This window comes from Microchirus variegatus, assembly GCF_963457635.1.
Source record: "Microchirus variegatus genome assembly, chromosome: 23".
Taxonomy (NCBI): Eukaryota; Metazoa; Chordata; class Actinopteri; order Pleuronectiformes; family Soleidae; genus Microchirus; species Microchirus variegatus.
This window is the reverse complement of record NC_139824.1, coordinates 8,058,229-8,073,863: the sequence shown is the minus strand read 5'-3', so window position 1 is coordinate 8,073,863 and position 15,635 is coordinate 8,058,229. Positions and strand designations below refer to the sequence as shown.

Genomic DNA, 15,635 nt, shown 5'->3' with positions numbered 1-15,635 from the left:
AGTTGGCTGTCGATCGACTGCAGGAAACTGAGGCAGACTCAAAGGTACAACTCGGCAGAGGATTCACAGAGAACGGCACATGAAAACGTACAGTTCAGCTCAGTAGTGGGTGTAGTATCGTCCAGGCCTGTTCAAAGGAATTTGGAAATGACAAAACATGCTTCAAAAAGTTATGATCGCACATAAGAACCGACACCTATTGCAGTGCCACTGCGTGAAAACACATTTTGTGACGATTGAACCATGTGCCAACAAAAGTCAGTGGTGTGTTACGGTGTACAAATATTTGATTTCCATTGAATGAACCATCCAGACCTGTCACAAAAACCACCAAGTCATGAAAAGTAATTTGTATGAAGTACTTGGGGCAACATATAATATATGACAGGATTTATATTAATAAAAGGATTATGAATAACAAAAATCAGTTCTGCGTTTCCGATATGGTTTTACATATAATTTTCATTTTGGTCTGGCTGTTTTTCTTGTTTGCAAAAACATAGATTGTCTAAGTCTTTCATTTTAAAACTGGGACAAATTCTCAAAGATAATGTTCAAATATTTCATAAAGTGCTCCAATGAATTAAGGAGCAAATATTGATTTTTAGCACCAAAAAAATAATAATCAGAATGGTTTAATTAAAAAAAGACTTGTGTGTAGTTCAAGTATAAAACCTTTTTTTTTTATTTTCTATGATCAAAACTGCAAAACATCTAGAAAAATATACAACAAATGGTTAACCTTTCACAACATTTAACATTTGAAAATGGGAACATAAAAGAAAAGGAATATTCACATTTTCCCCAATAATGATAAAAGAACATTCATTTTTATTTCCTTTCTTTTACATATCAATGTTTAACATGTTTGCAATTATTGTTAAAGTCTGCTGTTTTTGTTTTTTTATTTTTATTATATATATATATATATATATTTTTTTTAAACATCTCCACAGTAGCCAGAGTCGTTGGAGAGTTGTGAGTTGGAGCTGCGGTTGGAAGAAGAGTTCCATATGTCCAGGTTCATGTGAGGGCCAAACGGGTTGAAGTTGGAGTACTGGATCGGTCTGCAGGTCCCCTCCGGCTCCCGGCTGAACGGAGAGTGAGGGGGGCTGATGGGAGACACGGGAGACATGGGCGCGGATCGCTCGGGTTGGAAGTGGCTCTGGTAGGGCTCGCTCTGAGGCGTCCAGATGGACCCGAACAGGCTGGACATGGGGGAGAGGCTGCGAGTGCCCGAGAAGTACGGCTGTGAAGGAAAAAGAGAGAAAACATTAACTGTTGCACGAAGTTTTAAAGCTCATTTAATTTCTCAGGTGCTCATGTATACAGTAGGTTTATCTCAGTGTCGTATTACAATAACACCGACTAACCTTACCTTTAACTGTGCTCTGATACCATTGGGGAATTGTCAGTCAATTTTTAGCCATGAGAAATGAGAGAGAATACTCCCCATCCGATACTTGGCTGTGTACGTGCAAACTCTCTTTCAATGAGATTCTCTTCTCTTTACAAATTTTTACCATGTGTTTCTACTGACACAGTTTCACTGTTTTTCAAAAGATATTTCTTCAGAAGCACACACACATTTGGAATTTGGAAAAGAGCGATTTTCAAAGCCAACATCTAAGAGAAAAACATGTTTAAAAACAGAGCAAATAAAAGATAAGGGCAACTTTAATCCATTGATCTTGGTTACAAATTTAGAGATTTGTACAATTTACTCCAGGATTCTACTGAATCCACAGCTGGAGCCGTGAGACCGGGATTCCTCATGTTAATTCAAAAATTATATATGTACTGTAAACTCAAGAAACTGATGTTTCACCGACCGATCGGAGAATGAGAAGAGAACGCTGGATTTACAAGAGTGACGGTGATGTAGTTAAGTGATATAGTGTCAACAAGCGGGCTTTTATTCTGAAAAAAAAACCCAGGAAGCTAAATGTTGTATTGGTGTTTGACATCCTGTCCCGCTCGTGCTGAATTCTGCCGAGTTGCAGCGTTGTGGTCCATCATCCGCAAAAATAGTACGCTCACGTATTCCAGAAACAACGGTCAGACTGAACGACGATGGAGTCGAATAAAGTGAAAGCTACAGATGACAAACTGCAGTTAAAATGTTTTAAAGAGGAAATAAAAAATCGTATTACGATGGTTAAAATTGATCTGAGAAGGTACCAGTCTAAAAGAATCTCGAGCTGAAACAATTAATCGATTATTAATCGATTACTAAATTAATCGTCAACTATTTTGATAATCGGTCTGAAGCTTTTTTTCATGATTAAAACTAGATTTCTGATCGTTTTAGCTTCTTAAATGTGAAGCTTTTCTTTGTTTCTTTGCTCCACATAACAAAGAAATCATTAAAACTGAATCATTTTGGTTTGTGGACAAAACAAACACTAGTCAATGTTTTTTTTTTTACTTCTGACATTTTATGGACCAAACGATAAATCAATTAATCAAGAAAATAATATACAGATTAATCGATTATGAAAATAATGATAATAATAAAGTATCAAATGTATACTTTGTACTTTACTTCGTAAAATATATATGTATTACATACTGTATATATACAGACAAAACTATGTTTGAGTAGAAAGAGAAAAGTTGCAAATATATTTGACCAACAGGGAAAAGGAAAAGATGAAAGGTCTGTATTAAAACTGTTTTTTTGGAATAAATTAAGCCACAATTTCAGACAAGAGTGTGGAGTCATGACAGAAGAGCTGACAAAGCTTCTGCGTCACAGTATTTCAAACTGTGGTTAAATTGTAGGGATGCAACGGTATTCGATATTTTACCGAACCGTTCGGTTCACTATGTTCAGTTTACCGGTACATTTCAGTCCTGTGAGTGGATTAAAATGTTGTTTATTTTTGTTGGATAGCACTAAACTGGATTTATTTTTAATTTGTGTGGTTTTATGTTTGCTGTTTAGTTTGATCTGATAGTGCACTATTGTTTAAATAAAGTCTGTGGTTTGATTATATCTGTGCTTTTAATTATTTTTACAATGTAATATTGCCTTTGCTAGTCTGAGTAGTTTTATTTTAAGATATCGAAACCGTGGCCCCAAAACCGTGACACATACCGAACTGTGGGGAAACTGAACCGTTGCATCCCTATTAAATTGCAATCACAGCATAATAAGTTGAGTATGAAGCTCAATAATCTGAGATAATAATAATTTCCCTCAGCTTCAAAAAACAGGGAAATGTATTTTACCTGTATAACGTCATAATGGAGCTGCTACAATTATTTCATAATTCTAAAAAAACTCTAGTTTGATGCTCTACATAAGCAGAGCACATGCATTTCTCCTGACTTTAATAACTGTGGCTCAGCTGCAGCAGGGTCGTCACCTTGCTGCCCACACAGGCTCCTGTGTCCCAGGCTGAGGGCGATTCCTGTGGCTGCTCCTCTGTCCAGCTGCTCTGATTGCTGTGTGTGTTCTGGCTCTCCTGACCAGGAAAACCACTGGGAAATGTTCCATTACCTAAAACAAAATAAAATAACAGAAAACAAACTGATCAGCTTGCATCAACAGAAATGTTAAAGATGAAAAAAGTTACATGTGTTTATTCAATACCAGTTTTCCTTTTCATCAAAATGAAACATACAAAAACCTCAACATGTAAAGTGTAGTGTGGATGTAAACAACGCGTCAGGAACTGGTACCTATGTAGTTGGCTTCCTCACAGTAGGTGTAGGGGTTGTTGCAGTGGCTGTTGGCACTATTCCAAGTGAACCTGCGGGAAACAAGGAAACGTTTGTTTGAACGCTATGAACAGGGACAGATTAAACCCCGATCTACAGAGATGCAGATATATGATCGCAGCAGTGGGAAGGTTATTATTCAAATTATAAACTGTGACCAAATGTGTGCGCCTACAGGAAAAGCATTACATAAAGCAGTTTACACATTGAGTGTTATAATTGTGAGGAAAAATGCAGATATTAACCACAGCGACTTCGGATAATCCCTTTCCTGACAATGAACATTGGCTAACACACACTTCCTGAAGCTGCAACTGATTGCTTTGGGCACTAGGGGGCAGAAGAACCTCAGAGAAAAAGCTACACGATAATGCCATCTGATGGCACATGGTGTTTGCAAACAAAAAAATTAATTCTCTCTTACCAGGTCAATTCTGTTTCCATTAACTCCTGAAGACACTGATTTAATTACGTTAAATATTTCTTTACCAAGTTTGTCCAATTGATTTATTGTTAAAATGAAAACTTTTATTATTAGAGCTGGACCTAATGCATTCAAACATTTACCCATTGTACTGCCTGGTAGTTGGTGGCTGAGGTATGTAGGGCAGCGCCTCAGTGGTGTTGTATCTGAACTCATTGGTGAGAGGTATGGACGGAGCCGACCACGTCTCTTCAGGCATGTATTGACTGGTCATCTCTGAGGAACAACAACACTTTCTATTAGATACAAGACGTAAGGCCGTGAATAATTTTAAACGTGATAACACTTTGCTTAGAAACACTGCTTCTTTACCCATATTTCTGTCCACTCCTGCAGCGACAGCAGCAAAACTTGGGGCAAAGCTGGAGGCTGTGGATTCTTGGCTTTGGCACAAGTCTTTATGGTACAAGTTGTTCATGCTAAAAAAGAGAGAGAAAGATCGGTTTACATTACATCAGTGACTGGATGAAAAATTCTCTCAAACACAAATAACAGAACACACTAACTGTCAAACACCAGATTTAAAATTCTGACTCACAAGTTCAAGTATAACATAACCAGCCATTTCTGACAGGCCACAGTAAGAAAACCACACGTGTAAGTCATCATATAAATGATGGCCGGGTTCCATTTAGCTTCCTCAAATTCTGGGTGCGTCCTGATTCACTGAATTACCATTAGCCATTATTACTATAAACAGTCTGCATGTTGGAAATAGGTTGGCTAATGTAATATACACATACAGGTAGTGTTCTTGTTCATTTTAAACCAGAAATGTTATACATATTTGAACTAAAAATGTCCCCACATTAAAATTCGAAGATGAACATATAAAGCACGGAGCATGTTTCTGCACAGATTATCAGAGGCACCAGAGCCACTATTTGTATTCAGTCGAGTGTGTGTGTATATTCTGTGTGCTTGCTTTAGTACCTGAGAGCCTTGTGGTTTGTATTCATGGTCTGGTAGCAGTCTCTCTCTACAGGACAGACACTGTACTGCATGGATTCCCCTGTAAAAACAAACCCAGAGACATTGTTTTCTTTTAATAAAACTGCAGTTACCATTTAAATCATAAAACACAGAAAAGGGAAGTCCTGCAGCTCTGAAATTGGAGAGTATTATCTTATATATGTATACTTATGGTGGCGCATAACCCCTCCGTACTTTTTCTGGATGAGGTAGTGCAGGCGTGCGTCCGAGAACTCGGGTCTTTGTCGCCCTCCATGCTGCTGGCGCTGCTCCAGCTGCCCCAGCTCCCTCTGCTGGCCCTCACGCTGCCTGATGAGCTGCCAGAGTCGGATCCCGACTCGCACACTCCGCCACCACCACCACCACCACCACCACCACCACGCTGCTCTGTCGGACACTTCTTTCGAATGCGGGCAGGACACACACCTGTCAGTCAAATCAACAAAAGAGGGTGACATTATAATCAGTTCTTTTGGCTGTGCCTGAATATGTAAAGCTGCAGAGAAGTGTGACATGTCAACGAGCCAACGTACCATTCTGTTTGAGAGGGCTCTCGTCACAATGCCCAGGCTTTGGCACTTCTGACTTGGAGCTGTTGGGGCAGCGGTTGCGGTTCCGTGCTCCACTGGCATTGCGGTCCCCTGTCTTGCAGTCGGGCTCTTTTTCCCTCTCTGGCATCACTAGCACATTGTGCTCAGGAGTGCTATTGAAACAATCATAAGGTAAGATAAGATAGTTCTTCATTAGTCCCACAACTGGGAAATTTACAGTGTCACAGCAGCAAAGACTGTAAAAGAAAAATAAATAATAAACATGCATTTTCACATCTGTGATACCAGAATATAGTATGGGCTTGATATTTACAGTATAAACAGGATTGAACATGATATATTGTACATGTATATTGCACAGAGACACAGAACACAGAACATTTTTAATGATGTAGCTATTTTAACACAACATGTCTCTATCATACACCAAATGCAATGTTGAGCTGTTCATAGATGAAAATCGAAAATAAAGAAAGGTCTTACCAGGAAGTATTTTCGGTCTTCCTGCGACTCCGTTTTCCCTTATTATTCCCTGGTGCAGTTCCAACCTCTGTGCTCTGTGCTTTCTTTTTCTGGCCTTTGCCATCATCTCTCTGCTGGAGTGGCAAAAAAAGTTAAGTGGTACCATTATTTTTTTCATAAAAAACAAAAATAACCTTTTAAGGTTATGCTCTGTTCTACAGGTATTGGCATTTCACAGCAGACTCTTTTCTTACCTCGAGGACAGAACTATCCCTTTTCTCAGTGTTGATCTTCTCTGCATATTGCTCAGTGCAGCTCTTCTCTGCAGGACTGCACACTAACAGACCAGGTCTTGGTCCAGGGCCCAGGGTGACATTATCTGGGAAACCAGCAGGCATTTCCATGGGAAACATAACTGCCGGTGCCCGATCTTCTACAGTGCTGAGGGGTTCTTTAAAGTCTGTGGATGTCTTTTTATCCAACTCACTGATAAAAGTTGGTTCGTTGTTGTTGCAGACGTCAGAGTCTGGTGTCAGGGGAGCTTCTGGAGTCAGATCCTCGTGCTCTTCATCCATCGTTACAGCGCCAGATGCTGCTGCGGAGCTGGACTTGTACTTGGTGTAATAAAGAGAAACCTTGTGTTTCTTTTGTGGTTGTGATGGGGTAGTGGAGGGGGCTTTCTTTGTGGACTGAGGACGTGGGGTGGGGCTGTTGGCCAAGGCTGGAGAGCCACGCCCCTTTCCTTTATCAGAGGTGTGACAGGTGTCCACATAACTCTTACAACTTCCTTTTGCTTTACTGTAGAAAGAAGACACAAGAAGAAATATTTAAGTATTTTACCACAAGAAAAAAAAAAACATGTAAACTACCGTTCAGAAGTTTGGGGTCACATAGATATTTTTCAATAAATATAACATTAAATTTATCAGGACTACACTCTATAATTTGTTAATGTGGTAAACGACAATTCTAGCTGCAAACGTCTGGTTTTTAATGGAATATGTACATAGGTGTATAGAGGCCCATTTCCAGTGTTCTAATGGTACATTGTGTTTGCTAATGGCGTTAGAAGGCTATTGGATGATGAGAAAACCCTTGAGCAATGATGTTAGCACAGCTGAAAACAGTTTTGACGAAAGGTCAAAATTATTATTTTGAATAAAAATCATTATTTCTAATCTTGTCAATGTCTTGAATATATTTTCTATTCATTTTGCAACTATTTTGATGAATAAAAGTGTTTAATGGAAAACACTGCAGGTGATCCCAAACCTTTGAACGGTAGTGTAAGTGACTGAAAAGAACACAGGACATACTTTATCCCATTGTGTGTGATATTGTTGACGGAGCCGTTGTCCCGGGACAGGACAGAGTTGTGGTTGCTTCTGCTGCTGGTTGTGGAGAATTCATTCAGGATAAACTGAGCCTGACGGAAGGCCATCAGACACACTCCAAACAGAGATAGGCTGCACACAAACAGAAAGACAACATTTAAAAACACACAAAAAAGCTGGTCAGTAAGAAGGCAAAATGGATTGTAAACTGTCTTGTTTATGGACAGAAATCTGTTAAACATAATACTGACCATGTGAAGATGAGAGTGATCCCCCAGAAGGTTTCTTCCCAACTTGGGCCAGGAACCACCTGAGCACAGAGAGGCAACATGTGGTGTGGCAGCGTCACATTGAGGGTGAACGGAAAAGAAGTGCCACGAGACGTCACCAGAGTGAGGTCCCGAATCACCCAGGATGAGGTGAAATCTGGTGTGAACCTGAGGAAACAATGACACAGGGCAATAAGTACCTACTACTGCTACCACAACAAGAAGTTAACATCATTATAAAAACTATGAAGTAACAATAGGTTTTCTTATACTAGTAACAAAAGCATTTATAATTAATCAGTTAAACATATAAAACGAAACACTTGAAATAAAATAAGTAAACATACAGTACGTAGACACTGCCTGTAGTTTTAAGATCAAAATGTGTATTTTGAGTGGTTTTGTAATACACAGCCAGTACCAATGATATTACAGGCAATACATTCACAGTCAACTTTATTGACTCAACAACACAGATTTAAAAAAAATCCTCTGTAAACAATAAAGCAAGCAGAAATAGCACTTACGCAATGGTGATCTCAGAGGTGGAGTTGTGGTCGAGGCTGAAGGAGCGACACTGCAGTACCTCAAAGCCAAATCCCTGACACTTATATCCATTTATATTCATGGACATGACTGTCAGAGGAAGCTCTCCTGCATTCTCCACCTTGAAACTCTTTCTGATGGCAAAAAGTGGCTTGTTGGTGCGCAGACCTGAGAATGGCATATGGTTAAACAAAATTAGCCAATGCTTACTACTAAATTCAAAGACAATATTCACTAACAGTAATTCATCGATGTTGAATGATAATATAAATCTCACCATCGCGACACTCCATTAGAGTTGACTGAGGGACATTGAAGCGCAGGGAGGCTCCCAGGCCGGGTAGTTTGCCGCCAACTCTGAGCAGCTCTTTGGCCCCGTGACCCTTCACCGTCACCATGTCGAACACCGTCAGGTTGTTCCTGTTAAGACCACAAAAATTTAAAAAATGCTTTTTTTTTCCCTTTTCACTGATGCTTCTTAACGAACCATTCATTTTAATCATATCTGATTTCTATTTTTATATAATTTTTCTTTACAGTAATGTTTATGGCTTATAATACATGGGACATTTTTTTTATATTGTAATTTGATGGTGTCCTATTTTGTATTCTATTTTTGTTGTTGTAGAGGTTGAGAGATGGCTGCAGTGTGTGTGTGTGTGTGTGTGTGTTTGTGGCTTCAGTTTTAGAATAAGACTTAAACAGTGTCAGAGGGCTGTTTTGGAAAGGACCTATTTTTATGTGGAACAAATGACGTAGTTTGCATATTGCTTTGACTTAAACAGGGACTTAGGTGATTACTTGTCCGTGATGAGTGAGGTTGCGTGTGTCTGCGTATGTGCAAGTTCAATCTGTAGTCTGATCATTGAAGGCTCAGTATAAGACCTCACTGTCTGCTCCTAAATAACACCAAAACTAAATAGGAACTGTCCTATCCTAATTATGTGAATCTAATCTATTCTAAAACGATCATACCTGATAATAAGAATGGTAGTGGTGGGTTTGTGTTCAGAGGGAGCGAAGACCACAGCGACCTCTCTGGTCTCCCAGGGCTGCAGCAGCAGACGAAGCACACCCTCCCGTGTCGTGATGTCCACACCCTCACCCACCTGAACACAAAAGTCAAGGTTTAAACACAACACTGTCAGTGTCATCTGTGCCTTAAATTAATCAGTTATTTAAAGGATTACATTGTCAGTTAATAAATGAATACCAAAAGATAACAGATGTCATGACTTGATTTTCTTGGTAATTTACCTTTGGGGGGGAAGCCAACAGAGAAAACTCTGTGGTGGTGATGTTGACCGAAAGGGGGCTGATATTAAACCTGCCACAGAAAACAAATTGACACATTCACTTGAGCAATATGCTGGAGCATCATAGCACGAAACAGATAATGTAATTTAAATGAGTCATTCTCTGAGAGAGAAAGCAGTCAACATTACCATTTGGTGAGGAGGTCCAGAGCCTCTATCGGGGCAGGGTACAGGGAGAGGATCCGAATTTCTACAGAAACCACTGAGGCAGATGGATTCTTCAGCATGAAAGTCTTCACCTAAAATATATAAAACCCTTTTTTCAATCAGAAAATGTCACAAGTTTTGAGTCTATCTTTAAAAGTCAAACACCATTCTCAGTGCTGCCCACCTTGCTTTCATTGACAGGTGTGGCACCAAAGTCCAGAGGGGAGGACATCTCCACAGGGAGTCTGGGCCACCTGAAAAAGCAAAATTAATCATTTTAATGACTGTAATACTGATAAACAAGGCCTTTAATGGCATAAAAAGTAAAGCAGTGTCCTGCATCTAAGACTGACCTGCAAGGAAGTTTGTCTTTGTGGCTCTGCCATCGAGAACAAAGCTCAGCTGCCAGTTTGCTATCGACAGCCCAGCATGAGGGGAAAAAGTCTGGGAGGAGAGAACGCTGCCACTCTAAACGCCCTGATGTAAGAATGAGAATATTTTTTTGATAAATGAACAACTATATTTTTATAGTATTATTTCAGAAGTGATTACAAAATACAACATCTAACCTGTTTCTGACAATCTGAGTGGGCAGGGTCGCCCACACTCTCGTTCTGCCTCAAACACAACATCCCCCTCCTGAGTGAAGGAACACGTCATCACTGACAACATCTGATCCTCAATCTAAGATACTGCAATCAAATCAGTGGAGATGCCTTACCTTGGAAGGAGCAGAGTGAAAGAGGAGGGGAATGTGCAGGGGTGAGCCCAGGCTGGTATCAAGCCTCAGTGTTGACAGGTGATTGACAGGCAGACTTTTACTGAGCAGCTGGAGGGACAGGATCCGCCAGCAGCCCCTGGGAACTGTCATGGGACCACTGAAGTTCATCACCTGATCAGAAGCAGGGACATTAGCGTCATATCCTGTCCTCATCTTGGCATACAATATGATACATGAGCAAAATGTGGTGTTCTTTGCCCCAAACAGAAACCACAAACTGAAAGAAGGCTTGTTGATTGTCATGTTATCATTTCTGTTTCTTATCATTAGATGATGCGGTGCAATGTACCTTCATTACACCCTGCAGTTTCTGTGAAAGGCTGACATTCATCACAGTGAGTGGCGACGTGAGGGTGTTTGTCAACCACAGATCAACCTGGTCTGCATCCCTTTGTTTCATCTGAAACAGACTGAATAACAACATGCAACGACATAAGATTAAAATGCAAACAATAACCTGCTCATTACATACTCATGACACTTCCTGAGCATTTTAATAACTGCAGATATGGTTAGCTTACAACAAAATAAAAGGTATGTGTACTTCCAGGTGCTTCATGAGCTACAACTACAGACAAACAAAAATAAACAGATTTTCAACTGTTGCTTCTTGAGTGAAAAATGGCAAAATGTCTCCACATTACCTATGTGTGATATGAAGCCCAGGGAAGCTGTATGTTGTCCTGTTTCCCAGAATTTTTAAACTGATATGATTCATGCACTTCCTTCCATGGCCTGGCAAAGATCCTGGCATCAGACACAACATTTGTCAAATTATTTGCATCAAATATCATGTGAAAATAAAACTGCACTTCAAAAGTAAGGTAAAAACTATTAGAAATTCAAAGTATTCACCTCTGCAGGCCAGCGTAGCCACTTCAGTGAAGTTTTTTGCTTCTGGTCTTAGTGGAACTTTATTAAATTCGAGGCCGACCTCCACTTTCGATAGCACCTGCATCTCCTAGGTAGAGCAAAATATCTTGTTTAACCCAAATATGTCTTCATAGATGCCATGATGAAACAAAATAAACACAAAACTCACCTTTACGTAGAGCTTCTTGCCTCCAGAGTTTAACATATAAACTCCTATTTTAGGCTCCCCTGTAAGCAACGAGAACACAATCATAAAACTCAACAATGTGCACTTATGCACAGTATGATGTACTAAACAATTCACACTGCCACAGTTGTATTAATGCGTGTTCCTGATTCATGTGCAAACATTCTCTTATGGAAATCTGACTAATATTCAGGCATATTTATTTCCCATTATGATGTTTATGTTCACACGACCAGTTTTAAAAAAGTTACAAGACTGCTCCTGTTGCAGTCTGCTTCTGATGAAAAAAAGTAAAATTCCTTATGCAACAAGAGCCAACAGGGTATGACATAATGTCCTGGCAAGCACAAAATATCAAAAGCACCACTTCACTTCCTGATTTACAAAAGTGATGTTAAAAATCTGAACGGTTTATGATTGGGAAACAAAATGATTGCAGATGCATCATAAGCTGAGGTAGAAAAGTAAAATAAAATTGAACATCATTACAATGTGGTATGTCTCTTCTCTTAAACATTTTTCGAAAAACAGCAACTGGGTCATTAACATCTTCTTTTTTTTTAATTGAGTCACAGTAGGCATAAGTCAAACGGAAGGAAAGGGCAGCCACAGGAAATGCAAAAAGTTGATTAGGTCTAGGTCTAACATCCATGTAGCATAATTGCATCAATCATACTGCAGCTGTATGGTGGTTTGCTTTCCTGTGTGGGTCAGAGAGGTCATAGACACCCACCTAGTGCAGACGGCCCAGCAGTGGAGGCCACCAGCAGCACCAGAATGTGCTCAATGACGTAAGGCTTGAGCTTGTCCAGGTCAGCGGGCCGGTCCCCATGCACTGACAGATTAATCTGCAGACTGAGGCGCTCCTCACTCTGGAGGCAGGACCCCTGGGACCGAACAGGAAATGCATGTCAGTCACAAACAGATTTGGGTAAGACAAAAATAAGAGACAAACATGAGAGCTGTGAGAAACTAAAGAGTCTGGTAAATGTTAAAGAGAGAAATAATATTACTTTTTTATGAATTAACAAGTGGTGACTAAAAAGTTTCTTTTGGATTCATTGCTGCTGACCAGCTGTTCCTGTCCATCAATGGATGAAAACAACAAGGCAGGAACGAAGTAGTGGCACCTACTCCGTGACCAACACCATCTGAGACTGACAGATCAGTGGAAGGAAAATCTCACTTGAAAAATGGGCTTGCCTTGGTGGGTGAATCACCACTTGACAACTTGACCTGCAGACAGTCACCCTGGCTTGCTGCCACAAGGGCTCAGGGCCTGCAAAAGCAAACCTAATCCCTTCTAACCAAAGCTGCAGCTAATATTCCATCAAGAATAATTTAGTCTCCGAGTAGAATCAACACCGACCGAAGGCCAGTTCATGGTTTTGTCAGAGAAGTCTTGAAAAATTACTAAAATTGAGATGTTGATCTTAGACATGACCCAAATGCAACAGAATTAATATATCTTAGTTTATTCCTATATATATATATATATATATATATATATATACACATGTAATATATGGTTATATAGTTATATGCAGCTACATCTTGCATCACAAAGTGTTGCACTGTTTTGCACTATTGCATGAGTATTTGCAGCTGTGTCAATTATTCATTCGTCTTTTGAGAGAGCAGTTAAAAGTCTAGCAAGAGACCTGAGCAGAGGTTGCTCAGATGTTCAAATATTAAACTAACTTCTACTGGGATTCTGCTCAAGCAAAACGAGAGCAGTGAGATGGACCCATCTACTTCTACTAATATTAATAATGATAATAAAGTACATGGAAAATTGTTGCTTTTTATCTGTCTCAGTTGCCATCAAGTCTGCCACTGCCTCAAATTCAAGTATGTCTACTTTTCATGGGCCTATCAAACACTCGACAACATAATGACAACTCAAGTACCTGAGGACTGTTGAACAAACTCCTCGGTAAGCTGCACTCCAGGAGTAGACCCAGTATTGTGATGTTAGAGGCATCTTCCTGTAAGAGAAACAACATGACAAGCAATCAGGTACTGATGGCTTATTGAACCAGTGGGGGTAGACACTGCACTAAAGATTATGGCAAATTCAATACTTTCAACAGAACGGTAGTTGGTTTGCTTACTGAGCAAATTTAACGGGGCAGTATAGGGGCTGTCTTCACAAACAGACTCAAGAATAAGTAACTATTCTCCTGGTCATGATTTCACAGTGGGCTATATACTGTATGTGTATATAAAACCTGTATGTGCTGCAAGCTAAGGCGAGTAACTAAAAAACACTTCGAATTTACAGCACATATCAAAAATTATAATTCTGGGGCTTATTTCCTAATGAATGCAAAAATAATAATTATTTCACCAATTATAATTTTGCTGGGTGAGAGCACATAATGTGGGTGGACAACAGCCACATTAACTGCTGGTTAAAACATGGCTTGCTGAGAGACAGAATTCAACATAGGCCAGTGGAGGCCTTGAGTGTTTTTTTTTTTTTTGGAGCTACATCTTCTAAGCAGTTGGCCAAGATGACATTTTGCAACCGTCACACAACTTCCTGTTGTGTAGGCAGCACTCTTTCAGATACCCTCTCGGATACTTTCACTCGCCTTAGATTGTTTCTAAAACTAAAACTTTTTCCCTTTATTATATATATTTTTTTTACATGGTTTTAAAAATGTGTAGAGATTTTGCAACTCCTATTGTATTTTAAATTGAATGTTCATGATAAGCATCAACATGTGCAAACATGGAAAACAAACATTTTATCACATGCTTTCAGGCTCAGCACACATTAAGTAATTTCACCACATTGAAAATGCTTGTCAGCGTATCATAATGCCTGTGTGTGAATGTATGCAGTCTTCTGTTTATCAGGGCAGGCAGGAAAAGGGAAATCAGCTGTTTCCAATGATGAGCTGTCATTTACTTATCTGTATGGCACACACAAAACAAAAACACCAATGTCAGAATACATACCTGAGTTTGGGTCAGCTTAATGCTCTGGATATGAGGGAATATGAGCAGGCTATCCTTTCTTTGGACAGACTTTAATGAACCCCGGTGAACTCCCACACCAAAAAGCTAAGGAAGAGAACAGATCATGTTTATATTCAGTTCAGGCAGTCAACAAGGAAACCAAAGAAATGAATTTCATATGGTATGTATGATGTGGACTTATGGAGCAGTTTGTAACATGATAGGTAATGCTTGTGGCTATAAATAAAAATGGAGCACAAGGTAAAATGGATAACGTAAATTAGGACCTAGTATTTTCAGATAATTATCGCCTAATGACAGTTAGAGTTTGCTTTCTTTCAGAAGAATTCCCTAATTTTAAATGGTAAAAACTTAAAAGCAAAGCTACTAAACATAGTTTAGTTTAGCCACGTGTCACAATAATGTGCAGAGCAAGCTTAAGGTAACATGACTTCAACTGCACAAACAATGGAATGAATGGACAGGCAATATTGAACTAGTAAGGTTGGAAATTGTGAAAAATACACATGACAACTACTGGCCACTAATACTGTCAACTAAAATTCACAATAGAGACACTAGAATAGAAGGTCACTAAGTTTAGCTAACCTAAAATGGCCCAAGTTGAAACAAAACCAGTTGGGGTGGAACAAGACAAACTCTTACTGGAGTGCAAGTACCTCCAGGGGATACAGCAGTTTATAGCATTGCTACAAAAAAAGTGGTGCATAAACCAAAGTGCAGTAAAAGCAAACACATTTGAAATGCAGTGGTAAAAGAAAAACATGGTCTGAAGCTGTACAGCAAGTGGTGCATTAAAGGAACTGACCTGGTATGACAGCAGCCCATGGGCCGATGTGTTAATAAATAATGTGTTTTCTACATTGCCCTCCTCAGACGGGAGGAAAATTAGTTTAAAAGATGCTTTCCCTCTGGGTGGGATAACCTAGGAAAGAGATCACATCAGAGTTTAAGTTAATGCAACAACCAAAATATTTTTTTACTTGTGAATGTCTAACA

At 39.5% G+C, this 15,635-nt stretch overlaps 1 protein-coding gene across 1 annotated transcript in view; it reads right to left on the bottom strand.

Moving 5' to 3' along the window:
• Positions 1 to 809: 809 nt before the first annotated feature.
• The window catches only part of tmem131l (transmembrane 131 like), a 28,154-nt gene continuing 13,328 nt past the window's right edge, over positions 810 to 15,635 (bottom strand). Inside the window, exons 6-34 of the mRNA XM_083909514.1 lie at positions 15,445 to 15,561; positions 14,616 to 14,720; positions 13,559 to 13,636; positions 12,382 to 12,535; positions 11,631 to 11,689; positions 11,444 to 11,549; positions 11,233 to 11,335; positions 10,878 to 10,998; positions 10,529 to 10,699; positions 10,377 to 10,446; positions 10,161 to 10,284; positions 9,992 to 10,061; positions 9,790 to 9,899; positions 9,602 to 9,671; positions 9,320 to 9,453; positions 8,622 to 8,764; positions 8,326 to 8,512; positions 7,781 to 7,966; positions 7,512 to 7,661; positions 6,450 to 6,993; positions 6,217 to 6,329; positions 5,716 to 5,885; positions 5,378 to 5,608; positions 5,144 to 5,222; positions 4,523 to 4,629; positions 4,294 to 4,426; positions 3,688 to 3,758; positions 3,372 to 3,505; positions 810 to 1,249 (exon numbers count right to left, since the gene is read on the bottom strand). Of these exons, the coding sequence (XP_083765640.1) occupies positions 941 to 1,249; positions 3,372 to 3,505; positions 3,688 to 3,758; positions 4,294 to 4,426; positions 4,523 to 4,629; positions 5,144 to 5,222; positions 5,378 to 5,608; positions 5,716 to 5,885; positions 6,217 to 6,329; positions 6,450 to 6,993; positions 7,512 to 7,661; positions 7,781 to 7,966; positions 8,326 to 8,512; positions 8,622 to 8,764; positions 9,320 to 9,453; positions 9,602 to 9,671; positions 9,790 to 9,899; positions 9,992 to 10,061; positions 10,161 to 10,284; positions 10,377 to 10,446; positions 10,529 to 10,699; positions 10,878 to 10,998; positions 11,233 to 11,335; positions 11,444 to 11,549; positions 11,631 to 11,689; positions 12,382 to 12,535; positions 13,559 to 13,636; positions 14,616 to 14,720; positions 15,445 to 15,561 (4,149 nt within the window). The 3' untranslated portion in view covers positions 810 to 940. The remainder of the gene's footprint in view (positions 1,250 to 3,371; positions 3,506 to 3,687; positions 3,759 to 4,293; positions 4,427 to 4,522; positions 4,630 to 5,143; positions 5,223 to 5,377; positions 5,609 to 5,715; positions 5,886 to 6,216; positions 6,330 to 6,449; positions 6,994 to 7,511; positions 7,662 to 7,780; positions 7,967 to 8,325; positions 8,513 to 8,621; positions 8,765 to 9,319; positions 9,454 to 9,601; positions 9,672 to 9,789; positions 9,900 to 9,991; positions 10,062 to 10,160; positions 10,285 to 10,376; positions 10,447 to 10,528; positions 10,700 to 10,877; positions 10,999 to 11,232; positions 11,336 to 11,443; positions 11,550 to 11,630; positions 11,690 to 12,381; positions 12,536 to 13,558; positions 13,637 to 14,615; positions 14,721 to 15,444; positions 15,562 to 15,635) is intronic.